Source organism: Muntiacus reevesi, chromosome 4 (assembly GCF_963930625.1).
Source record: "Muntiacus reevesi chromosome 4, mMunRee1.1, whole genome shotgun sequence".
In the NCBI taxonomy this organism is placed as follows: domain Eukaryota; kingdom Metazoa; phylum Chordata; class Mammalia; order Artiodactyla; family Cervidae; genus Muntiacus; species Muntiacus reevesi.
Genome location: NC_089252.1, coordinates 140,460,684 through 140,485,328, shown reverse-complemented (window position 1 = coordinate 140,485,328; position 24,645 = coordinate 140,460,684). Strand labels below are relative to the sequence as shown.

The 24,645-nt window shown below is 43.8% G+C and overlaps 1 protein-coding gene across 1 annotated transcript in view; it reads right to left on the bottom strand.

The window, feature by feature from the left end:
- The window catches only part of PLXNC1 (plexin C1), a 150,150-nt gene that overhangs the window by 33,400 nt on the left and 92,105 nt on the right, over positions 1 to 24,645 (bottom strand). Inside the window, exons 12-21 of the mRNA XM_065934213.1 lie at positions 24,101 to 24,182; positions 20,529 to 20,732; positions 20,227 to 20,412; positions 17,969 to 18,071; positions 14,488 to 14,589; positions 14,082 to 14,185; positions 10,736 to 10,774; positions 10,393 to 10,517; positions 9,211 to 9,409; positions 4,373 to 4,519 (exon numbers count right to left, since the gene is read on the bottom strand). Of these exons, the coding sequence (XP_065790285.1) occupies positions 4,373 to 4,519; positions 9,211 to 9,409; positions 10,393 to 10,517; positions 10,736 to 10,774; positions 14,082 to 14,185; positions 14,488 to 14,589; positions 17,969 to 18,071; positions 20,227 to 20,412; positions 20,529 to 20,732; positions 24,101 to 24,182 (1,291 nt within the window). The remainder of the gene's footprint in view (positions 1 to 4,372; positions 4,520 to 9,210; positions 9,410 to 10,392; positions 10,518 to 10,735; positions 10,775 to 14,081; positions 14,186 to 14,487; positions 14,590 to 17,968; positions 18,072 to 20,226; positions 20,413 to 20,528; positions 20,733 to 24,100; positions 24,183 to 24,645) is intronic.

The window sequence follows — 24,645 nt, the reverse complement described above, 5'->3', positions numbered from 1 at the left end:
CAGTGGGTTGTTTAATTATGGGGATAATGGATCTTCTGAAAGGACAAACTAAAGGAAAGAGAAGGAGCTGGGGCTTGGCGGGCAGAGCCACTGTGTTGAAGGAAGCCTGTCGATGAGCAGCTCTTGCTAGAGATAGTTAGAGCTGTATCAGAGATGAAATAGTTCATGAGACATGACTGTCCCCAGCATGTAACTATTGTGGAGAAATGGCTGGTGTGGGCTGGCAGAAACCTGCAATAAATCATCGCAGCGGCGTTAAGATTTCTGAAGGTAAGTATCTGTGCTTTTTCAAGATTTTCTAATAATCTTAAAGACTTTCTCGTAGATATGAGAATGAGGGCAATAATATGTTTGTCGGAACACTGTTTCCCAGGGCGCCAAGATGCTATCTCTCAGACACAGCCGACTGGCAGGCTCATTTCCTGGGTTTAAGAGTTCAAAAAACCATTTCTCGCTTAACTTTGATTGTAAGTCAAGCTCCTCTCGCTAATTCAGCACGCGTGCTACGAGTTATTGGGTTTTCTCATCTCCTCCTGAAAGTGAAGCAAATGTCCTTTCTCCCATGCGGTCCACTTTCCCGGAACTGAAATCCCCAACCTTCACTCACTCCTTTCAGGCGATCTGCTCCAAAATCACTCTCTAGACACAGACCTCCTTGAGGGAGGGCCCGAGAGGCTCCAGCCGCAACATCAAACGTGCCTAAAGGAGGTAAAACCACAGAGCAGCAGGCTTTATTCCTCGTCTAGCTGTCAACTTGGAATGCCTGGATGTTAGAGTCGTGTGTGTGTGTGTGTGTGTGTGTGTGTGTGTGTCTGTGTCTGTGGTATGTGTGCTCCAATGATTCTTCGTTAAGTGTGTGTGTGTGTGTGTGTGTGTGTGTGTGTCTGTGTGTATGTCTGTGTGTGTGTCTGTGGTATGTGTGCTCCAATGATTCTTCCATCCAGGAGCTTGAGAACGTTATGGCGGTCTGCCTCATTGAACACCAGTCCGCGGTCCCCAGGTAGAGGAGAGTGGGTTTCTTCTGGTCCTAGAGGAAGTGACTTTATGGCGCTTTGCTCTCATCTAAGAAAGGCAGAGGAGTTTTCCCCCCAGGGCACAGCAAACAAAGAGTTACTTCTTGGAGCCCATGTGTTACTATGATGATTTCATGTATAAGCAATTGGCAGGATGTCTTTATGGTCTAGACAACACTCCACACATCAGGAACAACACATTCTAATCTTTAGAGGTGTCAAACCTAACTTTTAGGTTGTTGGACGAGGTGCCGTGTTTTTGAACATTTAGCCAAACAGGAGTTTGGGGGCCTCTTTTAAAATGTGCCCCTGACATGGCACCAACCTGTCATTTCAAACCATTGTGGTGGCTGCTCTTCATTTTTCCCTCTGACTTTTCTTTCCTTGAAAAAATGTACACTACACAGACGCACACACAATCGAGTTTGTTCACCACACCTTGGTTTTCAATTACATAAACCACCTCAGGCAAATTTAGAAAATCAAGACTTTAAACCGCTGGGTGTATGTACAAGCCTGGGGAAGTGGGGGTAAAGTGAGAAAGAGGGGGAGGGAGGAGGAGAGAGGAAGGAAGAAAATTTAAAAGATGATGGTTAAGGCTGAGGGGACTTGCCTGAAAGGAAATGAAAAACCTTAAATTTTTTATATTGACCTTCTGCTAACATTTTGTCACACAAGCACAGACCGGATCAAGCCTCTCTGGAGCTTCTAGTATAACCATTCACCATGAAAGAGGTTTGGGGCAGGTCCAATAAAAGGTATTAAAAATCAATTTTAAAGTCAAGGGCCCTAGGAACAAGAGGCCCGCCCCTTCCTCAGTCTCAATGCTATCTACTGGCAAATCCGTATTCAAAAAGGAAGATTGATGTGGATTTCTGAAAGCATAATTTTCCATCAACCTTTTCCCCAGGGGCTACAGAGGAAAAAAGGATTCAAGAGTCGGCACAAATTTCAACATCAAGAAACATTTTGATGATGACTTGAGTGTTAACAAATCAGAAACACATGGTCTTAATTGACTGTGAAATAAATAACGTTTCAAAATGAAAGGGGGAAAAGTGTTCAGATGTAAAGCATCAGAAAGGACTCAGGCCTCGAAAGTTGCTCCAAGGCTCCACGCTTGAGTCCTCCCCACTCCCAGTTCCATCTTGTCCTCTCCTCTCCTCTCTTTCCTGTCAGGGGGTTTTGTGTTTTCACGAAAGTGAGACCCTTTTGGCTTCCCCTGACCTAGATTCACTTGCAAATATTTCTCTTTGGGAACCTGTGGAGCGTCTAAAATGTTTCAAAATAAAAGCATGAACATCTTCAAGGTAGGACCCAGGCCCTGGGTCTGAAGACAAAATCCTGAATCAGCGAAAGGAGAGTCAATGGGCTCTGATGCAAGTTCATCTTTCATTCTCCCAACATACCAGTGGGGTTCTTCCTGCAGATGCACATCAGAAATACCTGGAGCATTTAAGACATCTATCTGTGCCCTGGGTTCCATCCCCAGAGAGTCAAATGTAGTTAGTCCCGAGGGAAGGCCCAGGAAAGGGTGTATCTGGATCAGCATTTCTAGCAAGTGCCCGAGATTTAAATTAAATTTAATAACTCTTTACAGGGCACTCGTGTGTCCAGCAATGGTCTAAGTGCATGTGTGTGGTATGTGTGTGTGTTAGTTGCTCAGACTTGTCCAACTCTTTGCAACCCCATGAACTGTAGCCCTCCAAGCTCCTCTGTTCCTGGAATTTTCCAGGCAAGATACTGGAGTGGGTAGTCATTCCCTTCTCCAGGGGATCTTCCCCACTCAGGGATCGAACTCAGGTCTCCTGTATTGCAGGCATATTCTTTACCATCTGAGCCACCAGAGAAGCCCAGAATATCAACCCTTCATCCTTGCGATGCCCATGAGATAGGCAAGCACCATGATCACCATCCTCATCTTACATGTGAAGAGATGGAGGTAGAGAGAGGTTTCCAAATTTGCCCAAAGTCACACAGCTATCCAGAGGCAGAGGCAGAGGCAGAATTCAAATCACCCAGCTCTAGAGTCTACACTTAGTAACCACTCTATCAGTAACTGCAGTAGCTGCTGAACGCTCTTAAGAAATGCCAAGTTCTCTGGTCACACCCCCAGACCTACTAAATTAGAAACTCTGGGGTTTAATCAGCTCTCTAGGGGCCTCTGATGCATGCCAACATTGGAGAGCCACTGCGCCCTTCGGGTATAGATGGAGCAGAGACAGAAGTCAGAACTGGTGACCCTCTGCCCAGCCTCCCACCTAGTGGATGGGGCTGAGCATGTGTCTTCAGCGGAGGGTGAGCTCCATCTGGCAATGACCAAGAACTCCAAAGAGCTTACCGAGGGAGTATTCTCCCCCCAGAGGACACAACCAGAACATAGACTACAGCACCTCGGTGCCTTCTCCAATTACGGATAGATTCTTCCAGGATGACATTGCGGTGCTCGCCATCCACAGCAAAGCCACAGGAGACTCAGCCCTTCTACTGAGAAATACCAAAACCCCACTGTAATTTTTTCCCTCCTTCCCCACTTATGAGATTGTGAGCAGCTCAGAATCTCCATAAAGCCAAAGATCAAACCCAAAACACAGCCATCTCTTTTTCAAGCCTCTATTAACAGAAAAGCACAGAAAAATCCGAAGTGATTTTGGAGATACTTGCCACGCTTGACTCCCTAAAATTCCTGACTGTGCAAAAAAAAAAAAAAAAATTTAGTCTCTTTTCCTTTAAGGAAGGGAAGAGGGTGGGTGGGTGGAGTGGGGATGGGAGAAAAGGAAGTTCTTAAATGGGTGAAACCCTCTAGCAACTAGGCAATCGTCTTACTGTCATGATTTACAGCATTCCTCTAAAAATATCTATGAGATCACAGAACATTAAGTGCATGACACCAAACATTTGTAACTAATCCATGAAAATAAAGTAAGGGCGTCAGGTTGCAGGGGGAATACAGTGGAATTTGTCTTATGTTATCGTTCTAAAATAAGACGGCCTCAATTTGGTTGAAATACATCTTCACACATTGTCTTCCAGGGCAGAGTCATTTGAGAAATTCTGATTGCAATTCTAAGTGCTGAATAGGGAGTACTTTGCATTTCCTTTGATGATGCTGAAGGCTATAAGCAATCCTGATATTAAAATCTTTGGAAATTGATGAGTACCCCAGGCATCATTACAATACTTTTCTCCCCAATCAGAGTAATTAAAATCTATTATGTGAACACGTGTTAATATTTTATCAACTACTGTTTTTAATTAACTAAAAGTCTGAAGCCTCTCACAGTAGTAATGATATCATTTCAAGTGACACTCTCCCCCCACACACACTGTCTACCCCACCAGCTTCATCGCAGACTTACCACAGTACTGAATTCTGGAACTTGCCACAACAGCCAGTCCTCATTAAGGGTGTACAGCGCTTTGCAAGTGATTACGTCGACGGGGCCCTTGTTTATTTTTTGGTTCAGAGTTGTCACCAACAAATAGAATGGCTCCCCAACCGTCTCCTTGGAAAAAGATGCAAAAGTGACAGTTTTTGCCAGAATCCACTGTACTTTCCAAAGAATTAAAGTTTCAGCTTATGGCACCAGGACAAGAGACAGGAGGCAGTGTTTTCTAACAATCAACATGAAACTCTCAAGAAAATACATATTGCTCTACTTAGGACTGGGAGCAAAACTCAGGAAGCTGCCTCCTCTCCCCAGCAAACATGTGTTCACACACACACACACACACACACACACTTTCTCTCACTGTATTTACAGTTGATAACAGCATGAAGTACACAGATTGATCATTCTTTTATGCCTAAGCTTCTCTACATCAGCCTAACTCTCACCAGTTGGCCTAAGAACAGTTCGTAGAAGTTTAACCTTTGTTTACATTCCTCTTTAACTGCCCCTTTTAAGCACATTGAAAACAAATGGCAGGATGATTGGCCTTGGTAACTAGAATAAACATAAGAACATTTTATAAATTCATCTAGGAGGAAATTTTGGTGTTGACAGCTTCTCGTAAAGGAAGTGGCCTTCAGTTACACAATCTGTAGCCTCTTCTGCCCACAAGCCAGCCAGCCCCCAGGGCTTCCTGGACCCAGTTTTCCTGGTCCCACCTGGGCACCTTTGCTAGGACAGGCCACAGAGGTACCCCACTTCCTTCCCCAGGCCAGATCCGATTCCATTACTCTAAGGATCTTCCCAAGCATTCTGATAACTTCCTCCTGCACTTTTTTTTTTCTCCTGGATCAACGGTATCTACCCTTGCGGTTTTAGGAATGCTTCACGTCTGCAGCCACTTTGTGCTTGAGTGGACTCAGAACAGCCCAAAAGCGGGAGGCTTGTGTGCTGCGCTTTCATGCAGCCTCCCAAGGCATGTAGCCCTGGGCTGACTATTGCGTGGAAAATAAACGAAGTAAAAAAGCCATCCGTGATCAAAAGGATATTATTAAACTGAATTTGAGGGGGAGGAAAGAATCAGGGCCAAAGCCAGGAAGTCAGACTGCCTCAGTGATGATGAGCAGCCAACCACGTGACTAGGGCTTGAAGCCCCAGTTTACAAAGTTAAGCTTCACAGCCAGTGCACCTGGCCAGGAAAGGAAGATTTCACTGAATCTCTCGCCTGCTTTTCCTTGAACAGGTAAACCAAGACGTCTTTGAAGCCTCTTGGGATCCCACCCCACCAGCCCTCATACCATCCTCTACGCTGACGGCAGGGGCACATCCCTCCTCCGTCCAGTCCCTGGCTTCCTGTCTCTCCTGTGCCGCCCTACCCGCCCCGGGGCCCCGCACCACTTCCCTCTCCCCTGCTGACATAGCCTCTAGTCGCTTCCTTACTGTAGGACAGGGCTGGAATGTTCAAAAATTTCCCAGGTGGGGAGAGCGCTGGGACCAGAACTCAACATTTCAATTCTCATGAGAAACTTCCTTTATTTAGAGGTTCACAACCACACGGCTCTCTTCTCTCTCCCTCCACCCCCTTAGGTAATGTCCTGACCGCAAACCTAGAACCTCACTTCTCTCTTTGCCTCTAGCCCACATCAGAGCTGGGGATAAGCGCCTTTGGGAGGGGGCTGGAGGCTTCTGTAGAGGTCAGTGTTAGGGGGCCAGTGGGCTCCTCTGGGCTGTGTGGTGCGACAGCTCCAGACTCAGTGGCCCTTTAGTCAGAATTTTCCAGAAGTCTGCATGCAGCTAGACTCAGATAAGTAACATCTCATCTGGCATTGTTACCCACACCCGTGGTTCGAAACCTGGAGAATCATCACCAGAATCCCTTGGGGCTCTTATAAAAAAAAACTCAAATGTCTGGATTTTACTTTAGATGCGGATCTCTAAAGAAGAGCTCTGAGCATTGGTAGTTTTAACAACTTCCCAGCAGATTCTGATGCGTGGCTGGCTTAGGAAAACACGAGGCCATGAGGTTTCTTTGTCACCACTGAACACAAATTCTAAGTTGTGTTAGAACCTACGCAGACCAGGATGCACACAGCTCCTGGAGAGCCGGCCTTCAGAGCCTCCTTTATGGAACTGAGCCCGCCGTTCCCATCCTGTGATGGGAATTAAGGTTGGCCCTTCCACCATCCTTTCCTTCATGAGACCAGCCTCTCTGACCATAGCTGAGCTTGAGGCTTTTGCACCTGTGATCTCACTCACCACCCCATCCTGCATCCTTTCCTAACCCTGGAAGAAGGCAGCCTCCCCCTTGCAGAAGCAGGAAGCGGGCTGACTAAGAGCTCTCTGGTGCTATCAGAGAGCTGTGGGATCTGTGCGCAGAGAAGTCTCATCTCTTCTGCACACCCCAAGTCTCCGGAATGCAAAATGGCCATAAAGGTCCTCACCTCATGGGGTTCATTGAGAAAAAGGAAGCAAAGCTCTTAGCATAGCGGCTGGCCCGTTCAAGAAATGGCAGTTATTTCTTTTACTTGACCCACAGGGCCTTGGAGGCACAGAGGAGGAAGTTACCTGGAGGTCACAGAACTCATGGCACCCAAGCAAATGTTTGGGGCGGGACGGGGAGGTAGGGAGGGCAGGAGGACTAGGCCATCAGAGCCCTATGCCTCTTGGGCATGTGGAGGGGGAAATCAGGCTCTCTACACCACAGGGAATTGTTCCCCTGAAAATGAAACCATCGCCCAACTGGCTGAATGCCACTTCCTCCCCAGGGAGCACACTGCCCCGTCCCTACCCCAAATGCTCAAGACACTCGTGAATCAGCACTGCAAAATCCTGATGCAGAATCCTCTGCTCAGAGGGGCCATTTGGGCTCACAGCCCAGACACTGGGGACTCCTGACCTTTTTAATACCCAAGAGCAGTAATGGCAAGGCTCTCACTAGGACCTCCAGGGCTCAGAATAAGAATCGCAAGGTTCCAGAAGAAAGAACTGGAAAGGAGTTCAAAACAAATGACCAGGCCCCTCATTTAGGGGGAAGATGCCCAGATGGAAAGGGTCAAACCCAGAGAGCCACAGAGCGAGTTGGGGCTGTGATGAACGTCTAACCAAGACTCCTAGGCCAGTGCTCCTTCTGCTTTCCTCTCCAGGTTCTCAAAGGCAGGGCGATGGAGTCACCTGCAGGAGCTTGGCAACCTGGGCTGCCAGACCTCGCCGTGTCTCTGATTCAGTGGCACTAGCGAGTGGTGGGCCAGGAGACGCCTTTTGAGACTCAGATCCAGGAACGAGGTGAGGGTCCTGCTACCTCTTTCGAAGCAGCTGTGGCTGAAGCTAGGGAGCCAAAAATATTCACCCCAGAAATAACTGTTCCACATCTCCCCAAAGCATATGATGATTTATACCAAGTAAACAGAAAAGAAGGCAGATTTCATTAATCTTAATAAATGGGTATTGCCTTGGGAGAGAAAAGAGTTGGTAAAGAAAAAAAAATGTTGTGCCTCTACTTGTAAGATTGCATTAAACTCTAAGCATAGCCTATTTAAGGCACTGCTTTTTGGATCTAAACTTAAGTAGCACTGCTAAAACCTGTGGCATAGCAGTGTATCTTATTCAAACTTTAATTAGATTTCGGAACCAGCTACAAATACACAATTATGCAGTTTTGCTGGAATCTGGATGGCTGGTGAAATTAAAGAAGGATAAGAACCTCCTGCACCAGGGGCCTCAGAGGGTAGAATGGAGACTGGGTTCAACAGAACTCACTTCTTTTCCTATTAATATTTCATAATAATAATGGGCACAATCTATGGAGTGCTTACTCAGTGCCAAGCAATTGCAAACATTTTTTCATCTATGCTTCAGAACAGCCCTAAAACATTCTTCCATTCTACAGGTTATAAACTCAAGGCCCAGGCTGGTCTAAAAAGCTGCTTGGGGTCTATAGTAAGTGGTAGAGTCTAGATTCAGACCAGGCAGCAGGCTCCGGGCACGCCCTCTTACCCATGGCATCTGTGAAAAGCTCACCTAAGAAAAGATTCCAAGATTCGATTACATTATAACCATATTCACGTAGTAACTCTCATAAAGTGAACTCAAGGGGCGGGGGGCTCTTTGGAGACTTGCTTTTACATGAGATGACCACTTGGAATTGAATGTCATTAGCTCACAGCGAGTGTAGTGGTAGATAAACAGCAATTTCCCAGATGCTTCAGAGGCTCTAAAAAGTGTGTGTTTTCATCAGTATTTGAAACACAGGGATTTCCCTGGCAGTCTAGTAGTTAAGATTGCATTTCCAGTACAGGAGGTATGGGTTCGATCCCTGGTTGGGGAATTAAGATCCCATACGCCACACAGCCCAGACATAAGAAAAAAAAATGAAAGAAAGGAATGTTCTCTCCAGTCAGCATGTGTTAATTAACCATGTGAAGATGGATGCAAAAGCCAATGGGTGTAAAGGCTCAGTCACGTAGGGGAAGTTCTAGAATTCTATTGTACCACATTGTACTGACAGATAACACTTTTTGTACACTTAAAAATCTGTGAGTAGGGTAGGTCTCACATTGATTTTCTTATAATACAATTTTTAAGAAGAGAGAAGTCTTACCTGAGGAAATTCTAAATGAATTACACTTGCACAGGCCAGTCAGAGCAAAAGCAAATTTTCTCTTCCCCTTCATGTGCCCCTGGTAAAGACCAAGACTAAAAGCAGTTAAATACTGACACCATGGAGAACGCAGGACTTATCCTGGCATCTGCTGAAAATAACTGCTTATCGTCTCACTTCTGACACTGCCAAGGGATGCGACACTTACCCGCAGGAAACCAGAGAGGCAGACAGACATCCAGTTTGTGAGGAGTTTCTCCACCACGGACTCTGTGCGTCTCAGCATGAGTTTAGGCTGCATGTTACTGCACTGCTCCATCAAGTCCCTGGTCAGCACCTCCAGGATGCTGGTTAGGTAGACCAGCTTGGTTTGCAGGGCAATGGTTAAGAAAGAAGCAAACAGACACCTGCGTAAAACAGAGCCTTGGTTACGATAGCCAAGACACGGAAGTGTCCATCAACAGATGAATGCGTACAGAAGATGTGATGCCTATGTACAATGGAATAATATTCAGCCACAAAAAGAAGGAAATCTTGCCATCTGCAATAACAAGGATGGATCTTGAGGGTGTCACGTGAAATGAAATAGAGAAAGAAAAATCCTGTATGATCTCACTTAAATATGGCATATGAAAGAAAAAAGACTCAAACTCAGAAAGAGAGATCAGATTGTGGTGATCATGCTATACACCTAAAACCTCTACAGAGCTGTATGTCGATTATATCTCAATAAAAAGAAAAAAAAAAAGATACACAGATGATGGAAAAAAAGCACATTAAAAAAAAAACCCAGAAAAAACCAGAGCCTCGGTTAATTACGGTTAACCATCATCTGCGGGCTTGCTTGGTGTTGATAGCCGTCTCCAAGGAAACATGAGGGGCCCAGCAACGGGGTGCTAATGGGGTGCTTCCCCGTGGGTGCTTTTTTTAACATCTAGGTTTCAACTACTTTAGCCTTCGATCCAAAAAAACCATATATCAATGTTAACTTCAGGTCATCTTATATGTTTTTCAGCTCTAAAACTTCAAACTAGAGCGGTAAAAAGAAGTGAATGTCTTCCCTGAATTTTCAGAGTGTTTTAAAAATAAAAAACAGCACTTCTGCTTTTGTGACTCAGGATTCATGTTTCTTTCTTGGTGTTGGGGTTTTTTAGGGTGCTTTTTTTGGGGGGGGGTCACATGTGTGTGTTTCTTCAAAATAGAACTTGTGTTAGGGCACTGTGATCTGCAATGGAGGCACTAGGACTGCGTGGCCACCCAAACAGCCAACCTTTTGAGAGATGCGGGTTCTCAGACACCAAGTTCAGGCTGTAGTTTGGAAAGAAAATGAGGCTCAGGTTTTGTTCTCTCTACTTAATCACTTTCAAAATATAAACAAATTGATGGATACCTGTCCTTCACTGAAAAGTTCTTCTGCTTTTCAAGAGTGTGGATAACAGTAACAAGGAAACTTTTATTACAAATTAGGGCATCCAAAGCTGTGAGACTTTCATTCTTGTCGCTGGCATCTCTGTTCTGAAAAAATATATAACATAATATAAATATATAAACTAAAAGTTAGAAAATAGATCCACAATGGGTTTTCAAGACAATGAATTATTTAATATCAAATTTGTGATCCCCAAACGCCCACAATAACAATTCTAAATAATAATGGAGATGATGAGGATGGTGATGATGACACTATGAAAGTCAGGCAGTCATGGGCTAAAAATGAAAACTTAGAGACTTACATGCATATCTTCAGTGAAGATGTGGGTAAAGCCACCTGACTGAGAGGAAGGAGACACTTTTATTATTCATAACATCCAAAGGAAATGAAGAGTGTTTTTTTGTTATAAAACCTGAGTTCGTTTTAATACACTATTTGCTAATCTGAAGAGCCCCTGGGCTTATGTTCACTGCATATTCTCTACATAATAAATAATTATCCAGCTCTCAAGAAACACCAGTGACTTCGGAAAGCCTCCAAGAATAATTAACATTGCATCAATCCCATTTTTTGACAGATGAAGGCATTTAAAAGAATTGATTCAAAAGTTAAAGAAGTGGTGGTGAAAAGAAGATTATGCAAATGTACAGACCACTTCTCAAGCCATTTACCTTCTAAGGATAAATACTGAGTTGTATTGGTAAGTTTATACAAGTCTTCGCTTAGAAGTATTTACTGTCTCAATACACAATGTTATTCAAGACTGAACGGAGAGGGGTGGCTCAAAGCTAGAATCTGGAGTCAAACGACTTGGGTTCCAGTTCTGGTTTTATCACCTGCTGGTCACATGATTTCGGACAAGTCATTCAACCTCTCTGAACCTGACTTTCCTCATCTGCAAAATGGAAACAATAATGACTCCCACCTCATGGGTTAGGTGTGAAAATAAAACAAACGAGTGCATAGTAAGGTTTTCACATCAGCTATCATTGTTTTTTTTTTAATCACTAATTTAACAGCAAACTAAACCACAATGTCATTGCCCTGCGGGTTTCTAAAAATATTTTAAAGTGTTATGCTCTGTGTAGCCCCTGAATATAAACTTTGAAATTTGAGTTTCTGTTAATGTATCATAAATCATATTGGAATTAAATGATTAAATTTTAAAAAGCATGATGTGTAACAGTGAGTAAATAGGATGAAAATATAAATCTAAATATTCTGTTATTTTTAAATGTTTTGGTAATCATTGAAACCGTAAGTTATATTAAAGTGAATTTCTTCTGTAGAGAATTTTTGCCTTATATTTTCAAATTTGTTAGCCCAAGCAGACGATCTCAGACTATTTTGGTTATACTCTCTGCTAGTAATAAGCAGAAAAATCAGACCCCAGGTTTGCATTTTCTAGTTCCTAATATTTTTCTGCTGAACCAACCTTATGTCGATAGGCAGTTTAAACAGATGAATTCTTGACCTCAAATAGGGAAATACTGCTCTGGCTCCCTGGGTTCAAAGGCTCCTTCCTCCTTTCATCCAAATTCCTCTCTTCCAAGTGGTTAGATACTCTGCTTACCCTTATGTCTTCTATTTTCAGTAAAACAAAGTTGCCGATAAAATTTAAAGCAAGGCTTCTATATCCAAAAAAACCCAACTAGCAGAGCAAAAAACTAGGAGTTGGTAAAACTTGGTCTCTGAGAAGCTACCATTTCCTCTGGGTTTTGCCTGTTGTTATTGAGTAGGTTTTCATCACTCAAGTTCTCTCCCCACTTCCCAACTTCCAGGCCTAGAGGATGTGGTCCAGATTTATCCGTGAAGGGCCTATTCAACACTGGGGCTTCTAAGTCTAGAATGCATTTCATCTGGTGTCGTCATAGAATACCTTCCCCTGTTCTCACATCCTTTCTTAATTATTATCAATTCAATTTTAACTCAGGTCTTCACAACGGGGTTCTAACAAATGTATGCTTGCTTTTCCCGGGTCTTCCCAGCTCATTTGAGATGCTACAGAACCCTGAGTTAAATCATTTTGTCTTCTTGCAAAAGTCTCTCTTTTAAGATAATACAGCATTATTTCTGGGATTTTTTTTTTTAAAACACTCACAACAGTGTTCTTTTACATTCCTCAACTCAATCTTGCTCTTGATTACTGAATTTAGAAGACAGGAAAACTTTTTTTTGCAGGCCACAGATTACTCTCTTCAGCACTCAAGGGCAATCATTAACTATAGAAGCCCACATACTACTCCTGTAGATGGTAGAAATCTCTTATTTTACTGCTATTAAATTCTTAATGGGGATCTCAGATAGCTGGGAAATAGGACTCGTGGTGCAACCTTTGCTGAGGCCAGGCACAGTCATCCTGACTCAGGGAATTAAACTCCCCTCCTCAGGCGGCGTTCTGCCGTGGAAATGGAGGGGTGCCAAACGGTAAGTCTGGGTGCCTGATATTCTTGGAGGATAACTTTAAAAATATATACAAGTGCAAAAAGTTAAGGTCTTATTTCTAGCCTCCTTGATTTACAACACTAAGGTCTTGGACCAAAAAAAAAAAAAAAAAAAACATTACGGTAGGTGTTTTATGGAGGTACCCTAACCTCCAGACACAGCATCACATATCACGGTGTCTGCTTCTAGAATGATAGAGAAACTGAAAATTGCTTACTGCCTGTGTCTGGGTTTCTGAACTCTAGGCTTCTGGCCAAGTGAAGCTGAGAAGCTGCTGGTAAAGTAATACAAGCTCTCTTTCGGCCTGGAGAGATTTCTGGCTTTGCTTAGGAATCTAGATTTAAATCTGGTAATTGGTGTTGATGTGTTCCAGAGGCTAAGCCTTAATGTGGTCACCAGTTCTGGATGATAAAAGGGCAATATGGAAGAACTGGGGTATCAGGATGTGCAGGTGATGGTAGGAGGATGACTATATGTTGCCAAAGACTAAGGAGGGTGAATGAGGAAGGCTATGCGAGTGGGTGAGAAGATGGAGGTGCGAGAACGTGAGACTGAAAACCCAAAGGGTTAAGGAGACTACTCCTTAGAGTCCTAGAACAAATTAATTAATCATCTCATGCAGCTATTTCTGCTAAATGAGGGTGACACCAACGGATTAGCTGAAGAATAACTGCTGAAGAGAACCGTAAAACTCTACATCGCTAAAAATGGCTGCTATTAACTCAAATTCTACGCGTGTCTAGGTTCCTGTCTCTCGGCCAACAGCACTTTCCATCTCCAATTGTGAAGTAATAGTGAATAATCCAGTGGCTGCAATGGAAGTCATGCAGATAAACACAACAAATTGGCCAGCCCACAATTTATTGATTTTTAAATAAACTAGCTCACTTCCCAAGCTACAAATTCAGTTCTAAACTGGTAGTAAAATAAAGCAAAAATCATCACTCTGAACTTGTGTCCCTCCTAGGTTTTTGTTACTGGACAAAGAGTAATTGCCAGTGACCCATCACTGCTTTCTACCCTCATCAATCCAATTAATAGTTCTCCTCCTCCCCGCTCTGCTCAGATTTAAGCCATTATTCTGTACCAAGCACATTATCTGCAGCTGCCTTGGAAGCAAACACCAGTTTTTGACAACAGCAACAAGCACCTTCATTATTATTCAAGTCTCAACCTTAGGAAGATGATCAATGCTCTTTTACCTCAGGGAAGAAAGTTCTCAGAGCAAAATGTTTGTAGTCAAGGAAGGGAACAGTTCCAAAACTATCAACCACATCCAATTTATCCATCTGCAGCTCAGCAAAGCCTGCGAAACAGAATCCCAAGAGCAATATTTTAACTCAACCAACAACGGATAAGATCTTCTGCTGTTTTGTCTAACACAGAGTATGACCTTGCTTTTCATTAAAGAAGAAACAATAGATAATTACTTGGTTGGCTGCGAAGAAACTGAAATAAAATACAAAGCCAGGCCTAGATCCTGCTGTTCAGTTGTCTTCTATCATATAAATGGTTCTCATTAACATGGCTGGTTCCATTTAAGGGTAAAAAAAAAAAAAAAGACAATAAAAAAGGCTTGTTTTCTACAAATACAATTTTGGAGCCTACCATCACGTATCTCTTTCCGGAGCTCGCTCTCAAGGAGCTCCAACTGTTGGCTCTGTTTGCGACTCAGCTCCTTCGATTTGTGCCTGGTCACCCCCACGGCCACTGCAGAGACAGAGATCCAGCAAGAGATTGACGGGTTAAAACACAAAAAGGAAAAAACAGAACCAGCTTTTACAGTTCTTGTAACAGAGGGAAAGCAAGGAAGACTAGCACGGAAGAGGCAGAACTTCTAAGAAGAAAAATTCCCCGGGAGGGGTCACTCTAGAGAGGAAGATGCTCACATGTAACAGAAAAATTAAAAAAAAAAAAATTACTCATCCTCAAAGTAAAAACTAAATCAAATAACCTTCACTTGTAACCAAAGATTCCAGCTGGCTGAAAAGTAATGAAACAAGCCAAGTCTCCCTACAGCCACAGGCCACTTATATTGTTCTGTTCTGTTTTAATGTTTCTAAACATCCCCGGAGAAATAAAGTTGAACCTTAAATGCAGAAAAAATCCCACAGATCCACAGTGAGCTACGTGAGTCAAACTTGCATAGATCAAATGGAGTGACAGCGTGAGTGGTCCACAGAGAACCCCCCCATCTGGATATTGCTTCTTTCTCCACTTCATTCTGCTTCTAACCCGCACTGTAGACGCAGTATACTGAACAAGTTCGGCACTCGGTTTATGCCCCCGCTCTGCTATTAACTAGCTGTGTGACCTCAGGTAAGTTTCTTAGCATCTCTGTGCCTGGCTGCCTTACGTTAAAGTGCCTGCCTCCTTACGATATTGACAGGATTCCAAGAAGTAACTCACAGAAAGCATTTGGAGCTTCTTTTTAAAAAAGCATAGGTAACAACTGTCCTTACTATTGTCAACCGTCCTTACTATTCTAGAAATTTTTTCTTCTCTTAATAGAAATTTCATGATAAAAGGATCCTGTTACCAATAGATGTGAATTGTGCTGGAGGAAATAAAATTCAATACAGTAAGTCACCTACATACCATCATGTTCCATTCTGATAGTGGGTTTGTAAGCCCACTTTGTTCATAAGTCCAACAAAGTTAGCCTAGGTACCCAACTAACACAGTACTGTACTGTAACAGGTTTATAATACTTCCAAAAAAAATAACATGTACATAAAGAGAAAAAATTAAAAAAAAACACATTTTTAATCTTATAGTATAGTACCCTGAAAAGTACAGCAGTACAGTACAAGCGTTATTCAGGGGCTGACATGCATATTCACATCTTTGAAAGTTCACGAACTTGAAGGTTCGTATGTAGGGACTTACTATACAGCTCTGCGCTGGACTACTCCACAGTCAACAGTCTTGCATCATGCATCTTCAAGAAACGGTGGAGCAGGCAGTGCTTCTCAAATTGACTTGACTGTGGAACCCTTTTCCCAGGAGCATCGCTTGGGACGGTTGGTCTGCAGACCACCCTATAGGCAGCCCCAGCTCACTGCCTGCAAAGGGAGCTAAAGGCCACGTCCGTCCAGTCGTGACTTTTTCCTGGCTGAAATCTCCAGGGGGTGTTTCATAGGTGGCAGCCCTAGGCCAGGTGTGGTTAGTGGTTTCACTAATGATATGGTTGATGGACTGAAGGGTACACTTACTGAAGCTGCTATTGACACGTGGTAAGAAGAGGAGGAGAAGTTTAAAGGGCTTTTCAGGTACCCATGAAATCAAGAGCCACATGTCAGTGGAGCCCTCCTCACCTTAAAGAGCATCAACAGTCTCTACCAACAAAGTTAAGGGAGAGGAAAGAAGAGTCACAGAGAGCCCGGGAAGAGATCAGACCTTCCTAGGGAGTCACAAAGTTTACTGACTCCATGATGAGACTCTTCTATGGAGAGCTGCCTGACAGCAGTGGATTTCTCAAAGTTGAGCTCAGCATTTAGAATTTACGAGTAATCTTCTTATTCAAAGCCGGCACCGGCCAAGACCTTATTAAAATATCAGGCCCAATTCTGGATTCTAGAAGCGTACTAGTGGTGGCCAACTTGGGAGAGCTTAACAAATACCTGACATGATCATCAACAAACAGTACAAAACAAGGTCTCTACAGAATGAACTCATTCCATCAGACTAGTTAACAATGCATATAAATCTTATCCTCGCTGGACCGGGAATTCCCCAAGAGAAAGGACCAGGACTGAACTCACTGTCCCAAGGTCCAGAGTCTTGCACAGTTATCAGTAACATAAGAGGTGCTCAATAAACATCATGTAAATACATGCATGAATGGATGGATGAGTGAGTGAGACAGTGAGTATAGGGAAGGAAACTGAGCAACTGCTAATGGAAAACCATCAGAAAGGCAAGGCCTATACTAAGACAAGAAATTGAAAGGGCTCCATAGCTCTGGAGAAGAGTTCTCTCTCTCTCTCTCTTTTTTTTTTTTTTAAGGAGGACAAGAGGAAACAGACTTAAAGTGAAAAGCAGCTCAGAAACACAGGTCAAAAACTGAATGGCTACAGGAACCAGGTCCTCAGATGAGTTAAATGGCCTGTGTGGAGCAGTAAGGGAGTGGTGGAAAAGTGGAAGTGTTAGTCGCTCATTCATGCCTGATTCTTTGCAACTCCATGGGCTGTAGCCCACGAGGCTCCCCTGTCCTTGGGGATTCTCCAGGCAAGAATACTGGAGTGGGTCGCCATTCCCTTCTCCAGGGGATCTGCCTGACCCAGGGATTGAACCTGGGTCTCCTGCATTGCAGGTGGATTTTTTCACCATCTTAGCCACCAGGGAAGGGAGTGGTTGAGTCTGTGGCAAAAGTGTGGTGAACACAGCCCTCCCTCCAGGCAGAGCCGCTCCCCAGCTCTAGCAAACCCATGCTATGGAAACATCAGGATCCGACGATCCAGGTCTTAACAATTTTCAAGTAATTTTAAACAACGTGAAGCATCTCGTTTTAAAATGTTGTCAGTGACTTCAACGTTTTAAAAATGCTACTTGAGTCAAACAAGACACCTTGGTGGGCTGGATGTCATCCAGCGAGCAACCACCACGGGATCACTGTGCCTCGATGAACCGCGGAACATTTTAATAGACGTTACAGATCACACTTCCAAAATACAGTTCTGTCAGAAAGGAAGGGCTGGGGTCAGGGGTGTGGCTGTTACTGGGGTGAGGAGGCAGGATGAGATGACCGAGTCCCGGGAGCCCCATATCCCAGAGGAATTCCAAGGAAATAATGTAAATGGGACATCTGTCATCATAATTCACGAGTTTAGTGAAGCAAAGTGGATTATATTTCTCAAACACCAAGGTATCATCTTTGTAATTCAGCCTTTTATTAATGAAGCATCCTAAAAAAATATTTAGGAAGCCCACAGTGTGAAACTATTAGCCCTTTCCTGAAGTTTTGATTTGGGTTTTCATCCACTGATACTCAACTGAAGCAAACTGCCCCTGGAAGCAGAAAAGTCTTCCTGCCTGCCGAGAGGCCCCAGGGAATAATTTCTCTGACAAAATTAAACAGGGCACTTACCAAAAATGACAAACACTAGCAAGATGGGAAGCCCAATCAGAAAATACCAGGTGGAAAGAACTGATTCCCGTTCGACAGAGAGCTTCAGGTTTCCCAGCTTGACCTAATAGTACAAAGAGTGTCATTAGACCCAGTCGAGGTGAGGAACACATTTTTCCCCCAACATAGTTTTCTCCAAGATACAAAAGGAGGTGGCAAGCTAAGTGGGATAGCTGAGTAGGTTAGCTATGTGCATGCATGCTAAGTCGCTTCAGTCGTATACAACTCTGTGCGACCCTATGAACAGCAACCTGCCCAGCTCCTCTGTCCATGGGATTCTCCAGGCAAGAACACTGGAGTGAGTTGCCATGCCCTCCTCCAGGGGATCTTCCCAACCCAGGGATCGGACCCACGTCTCTTATGTCTCCTGCATTGGCAGGCGAGTTCTTTACCACTAGTGCCAGCTGGGACCACCAGAGAAGTCCCCAAAAGTCGTCTTTAGAGGCAGCCCTTTGCTGCTCACCTGCAGAGACCTTGCAACACTGTCCCCTACCTTCCACTTCACTTTTCTTTACAACAGTTACCACCATCTAACACACTTTCAATTTATTTTCTATATTGCATGCCTCATTAGGTAAGCTCCATAAAGGCAGACTTTTTTGGGGGGGAGTTCTGTTTTCTTCTCTGCTACATCCCTATGTCCCAGTGCAGGCATTCAGGAATGAGTCATGAACAATGAAGAATGCTAGCGTTTGCTCTTTTTAACTAACTTGACACCTGGGAGCACTTGTGGGTTTAGCTCTTGTTATTCATTTTATAATTATTATGACCCTCTTTAGCATACAACCGATGGACCAAGGGAGGCTCAGTTAAAGCCAACTTATCTATGGTCACACAGCTATTAACTGGTTCCTCTGGGACATGAACACATTTTTTGTTTCGCCTTCCAGTCCAATGTTCTCTTTTCTTGTCCTTTATCCGTTTATTTATGACTCTAGATGATAAAGCATTTTGGGAGGGACAGAAACTGTGCAGTTTCATATGGCATGAGCACTGAAAATGGAGGTTTCCAATATGTTTCCCTTCCCCATGGTCTCATGTCTTTATTGTGGGACATAAATATACCAGTGATGGGACCCTCAAACATGTCCGGGAAAAGATTAAATGCAGTGAGTGTGGCTTCACAGAGGAAGAAGCAGCCCATGACCCATAGATTACCTGGTCTCCACTAGCCTCTATGGTCACTTTCAGAGTGCTGGGGAGACCCTATCCTGGATTTCTGTTAAGACATGTCACCTCTGCATTCAGGCAACGGATGACAGCTCATTTGTCAATGGGGTCTAGAGATTCTGCTTGCAGATGCTACAATCTAGAACAAAAGACTGTTCTATGGCTAGAACAAAAGCTATCAAGACATTATCATTATAAACAATGGTGTGCTCAATGCTTTGCCATTCCAAGAGGCATATGGATGGATTCTGCAAGCTATTTTGGGGAAATAATGCTTGGGCCTGAGACACCAGCTTTGTTTATCTTCACTTAAAGTGAAGACCCAAGGATCCATAAAAGATTCTATCTTGGCTTCTGGTTTAGCCAAGGAATTGAGAGAGTTAATTCTTAGATAGGTTGATAAGGAGTCCAGGGCCCCCAAGGAGAAGAGGGGTCCGGGACCGTCAAGGAGGAGAAAAGGACAAACTTTTTTTTTTCTACATTCCTTCATCTTAGACATATAAGACTTTTTTTTTCCCCTTAAGCTCTGAGTTGTTATGGCAACAATCTATTTCTTAAAGAAAGTTATTCTTTTTTTAAGCCCAGAGCTAATGATTACACAACAAAGCAACTTATCTTGCTCAAGAGTATGTTTTTCCTTAAGTTCTGTACTAATGATTATATAACAACAATGTTTCTTACTAGAGGACATGGTTCTCCTTCTTAACAAATCCTGCTATGTTAAGATGTATGTTGTGGGGAAAAAAAAAGATGTATGTTGTGGGAGTGGGTCTGGTAAGACCTTTCTATTGTTAGTAACCAATTGAAAAAGAACATAAGACTTTGAAAAGACTAGCAAGTGGGGAATTCTCCACCCCCTTCTGATGTCTATGTCAGAAGCTTCCTCTTTCCCTTTTCCACTGTAACAAAATTTCTGCCACATGAAGTTCTGAGTGTCTGAAGCTAAATCCTCTTCTTTGGAGATCAGGAACCTGGCATTGTTCACCATAAACTATCAGAATCTCTCCAAATAAGGTAAAACTAACGGGTAGGATTGTCAGGTGACTTACGTGAACTTTCTTGGAAGAGGTGGCGATGCTGTTTGCAGCAGTGATGTGTTTAATTTTGCAAAAGATGGTGGTAAGATCTTGATTTCTAGTAATATTTTCAAAGCTGCAATTTAATGATTTATTGTTTCCATAGAAGAGAGTAATTTCAATGTCTTCCTTGGAAATGTTGAAGTTATCATTTTCTTTCTGTGAAGAACAAGATGAAGAAATCTGGGCACATGTGGAAACTCACAAACATAACACACCTTTCTGGTTGAGGGGAGTACATCCCCCCCACCACACCTTGAATGAGAGAGACATACTTGAATTTTTACTTCCAATTCTGTGTCCACCTCAGACTCAGCTCGATAACCTGTGAATCTGGGGTCATCAAGGTACTGCAAGCTTCCACAATCCAAGGCGGTCTCCTGGACTCTGAGCTTCACAGTGACATTTGTAGGCCCTTTTGAACTCTTTAAATTGGGGGCTAAAAATCTGCAGTAATTTGCCATACAATATTCAGAGACCTGAGGGAGAAGAAAAAAGCATTTTGACAGCTTCATTAATGAATCTCAGCTCTGGGATTGAGGAACTAAGTGACTTGGGCAACTGAATCCCTTTGTGCCTCTGTTTTCTCCTCTGTAAATGGGGATAATAGTACTACCCACCTCAAGGGGTTGAATTAACCCTAAATGAGAGGAGGGCTCACTAAATTAAACGAGACTCTCCATGTGAAAATGCTTACACATTCACGCAAAAAAGCCCTCAACAAATGCTAACACGATTATTAACACTATCAGTAATAATGAAAGCAGAAGATAATACAATGAGGGGAAAGGGGTACTTGGAAAGAAGTCAGTGAGAGAAAGGGGAAGGCTTTGCACCAACGCGCCTGTGTGTCCTTCAGGGCATTGAGGCTGAGTCCTCGGAAACTGCAGGAAGGGAGGAGCCGGTCCCTCAGCAAGGCCAGCTGCTGGCCTGCATGCTGCTGGCTTAATTCCCTGTGTTGGGTAATGTCTGTGCTTTAGCAGAAATCACTAACCACAAGGAGGAAAATGCTTTTCAGGCCTGGCAAAAAAATAGAGGAAAACAAAAGTAAAAGGGACAACACAGCCCCCATGAAAGAAAGAGCACAAAGATGGGAAACAAGGCAGAAAGGATGGCCTACTCTACAGACTTGGGCTTCCCTGGAGGCTCATTGGTAAAGAACCCGCCTGCAACGCGGGAGACGTGGGTCCTGGGTGGGGAAGATCCCCTAGAGGAGGAAATGGCAACCCACTCCAGGATTCTTGCCTGGAGAACTCCATGGACAGAGGAGCCTAGCAGGCTACAGTCCATGGGGTTATAGAGAATCAGACACAACTTAGGGACTAAACAACAACAGCTTTACCGGCTTCTTTAAAACAAATAAGCAAATATAAATACTGTCATTTTCAGGAGTACAAAGAGATGGGCAGAGAAAGCTGCCGGGAGAGGGGAGGTTGACAAATAGTCTAAAGAAGAGCAACTAAAACTCACAAAATGAAATTTGCTAGGTGGGGCGTTTTCTTCTTTATTATTTGCTGTCTAATATTGGAGTTTTGAAAAGAGGGTAGAAAGAAGCAACAGGTGAGAAAATCAGATGCAAAGCGCTGAGACATGGACGAGTGAAACCTCCCTTCCCCTTTAAGCCCCTTTCCAAACGACTGCCCCAAATTTCTCCTTCATGTCTCTGGCAGCATGAAGAAAACCACAAAACCCACAGCCTCTCCCTTCTCAACAGCCGTAACCCCAGCAGGCTGGCTTTTTGCTGAAGATACCTTCCAGGAAGATGACTGGTGATAGGGTCACCCCTAACCTCAATATTCTAACTCTCTGGATTTCCATGCCTGTGACAAGCTCCCCTCATCTGAAATACTCTTTCCGCAGTTCCAAAGAAAGTTCTTGGCCACCTTCACTGGCCATCTTATTTTCTTTCACACCTTCAAATGAAGCTGTTCTGTAAGACTCTGTCTCAGGCCCTCTTTTCTTCCTTCCCTCCAGCCTCACTCCCAGGATGTCATTCACATACTCTCTCCAAGGACAACGCCAGAGAAATGACCAGTCATCTCTAGCTCCACCATCTCCCCAGCATCCCTGGATACTGGGACGAGCATCCTCAGGGACCTTTCAGGCTTTTTTCAGTTACTCCTCCACATATGATCCTGTGCAACATTGCCAGACTCATCCTCATAAAGGGCACTTAACCTCACACCACTCCCTGCTCAAAGATCTTCAATACCTCCCCATCATCTACAGAATTAAGGGCAACATTTTCAGTCTGATCCTTTCTTATGGCCCAATGTGGTTTTCCAGCCATCCCTATGGTTCATTCCCAACCCATCCTCTTGGTTCCAGCAGAGCTGGAATATCACTGATAATCCCATCAGGGGCCTCTGAGTAGCTTTGTCTCCTCTGTACCTGAAATTCCCTCCCTGCTTCCACCTGCCCAAGTCCTACTATCATGCTCCACACCACAGACCTGCTGAAACCTGCCCAATTTTAATTATCCTTTCCTTTAGAAATACACAGTGGGCTGTCTGAGCCAGAAGAGAGTCAGTGGACCTAGAACTTAACGATACCCTGTGCTCTCAGCTTTCCATCCCAGTCAATTAGCCATCTCCCACCATGAAGGCAATGACTCTCTTATTTCTTTGGTCCCCTAGACCTGGGAAAATGTTTTGCCCACAGCAGGTACTCAATGAATTCTACTTGATTCAGGGACAGCACTGGGAGGGAGAGCAAGTTCACTTACAGATGCAAGCAAGGCCTCTGGTCAGAGGGTCAACCTATACAAAACACTCAACAGGAGGTGTTGACATCATGGAGACGTGACCTGGAGTCAGATACAATGTGAGGCTCGGAACTGGCTCTGAAGGGTATCAGGACGTGGATGCACATCCTGACAAGGCTCTGGGACGACTTAGGAAGGCCTCCTGTATCTAGGCCAGAAGCCACACTGGTCCCAAGCAGAGGCCAGGTTTCTGGCCACTCGCACGCCTGTCAGCTTTGGCAGGAAGTGGTCTGACCGGGCCTCCGAGAGGCTGTTATCACATCTCTCATGAAGGAAGAACAGAAAGAGGAAGAGAGAATGAGGAGAGCATTCACGAAGAACTCATATGTGCACTCAGTGGCCCCAGCCTGCTTCTGAAATCCATCAATTCCCATGACAAGGCCCGTGTGTGGCTTGTGTTGGGGCAAGAGCTGAGTGGGGATGGGGTCCAGACCCCTGGGCGGGGAGATGAAGGGCAAGAGGGGGTGAGGTCAGAAGGAAGGTGCCAAATCAGTTCAGAGAGAGACAGGGCTAGAGGAGAAGCACATGACAGGCTCTCTAGGGGTTTAGCAGGTCACTGCATCTCTGAACAGCATCACGCTAAGGGCAGTGGGACCACCACCCCCTACTCGTCCCAGAAACATTCATCTTTACATCACACCTCAGCCACTCAGAAGGCATGTTCACACGTGTTCATAAGTCTCATTAACATGACTGGCCACAATCACCAAGGGAGAAGAGGGCAGCTCCTGTCATTTCCAGTTCATCCCTCTTCCCTCTGTGCCACACCTCGCAGTTCCAAGTCTGAGGTCTTATTATTTCCATTGGAGCACAGATGGTAATATCATGCAACAGGTAAAACCTCATAACAGCGCAAAAGCACAGAAACCAAAAGTATCCCCAACATATCATCGACTCAATGGACATGAGTTTGAGCAAACTCCAGGAGATAGTGAAGGACAGGGAAGCCCGGAATGCTGCAGTCCATGGGATCACAGAGAGTCAAACACGACTAGTGACTGAACAAGAACAAATATTTCAGTATGACGAAAACAAAAATCATCTTTGAAGATAACTATTATTACAAAGCAGTTGAAGACTTACATTTCCTTTTACCTCGTGAGAAAAGATTAAGTTGTCAATTACATCAAAATTTCTGCCCATGATGGTTATATTTTGACCACCACTGCAAGAAAAAAATAGGAGTTTCATAGATACACATACAAGCATTTTGCATTTATGAATAAAACCATCACTTTATTCATTATTAATATTAAACTCAGTTATGTTTGAAAGCAAATTAATACATTTTAATTTCAAATGCATGACATTTTTATGTCCTTTCATGATACTGGCCACAGATCATAGTTTTTTAAGAAACATAAATGTAAAAATTCAGGTTGAATCCTGTTTTAACTCTAGGAAAATGCCCAGATTCTTTTCTAGAATTTTGAATTTTATTGTATCATGTTACCCCATATAATTAGATCATCAGCTGCACCTTGGAAAGGTTGCACTAAACAGAATTTTGTTTGATTGCTGTTTAATCTATATGAAGACTCTTTAATCTACCAATTTTCAAAATCAAACTCCCAACCTACCAATTACATTCTATGTAGGGAGACAGGGAGTACTTTGAACAAGGTAAA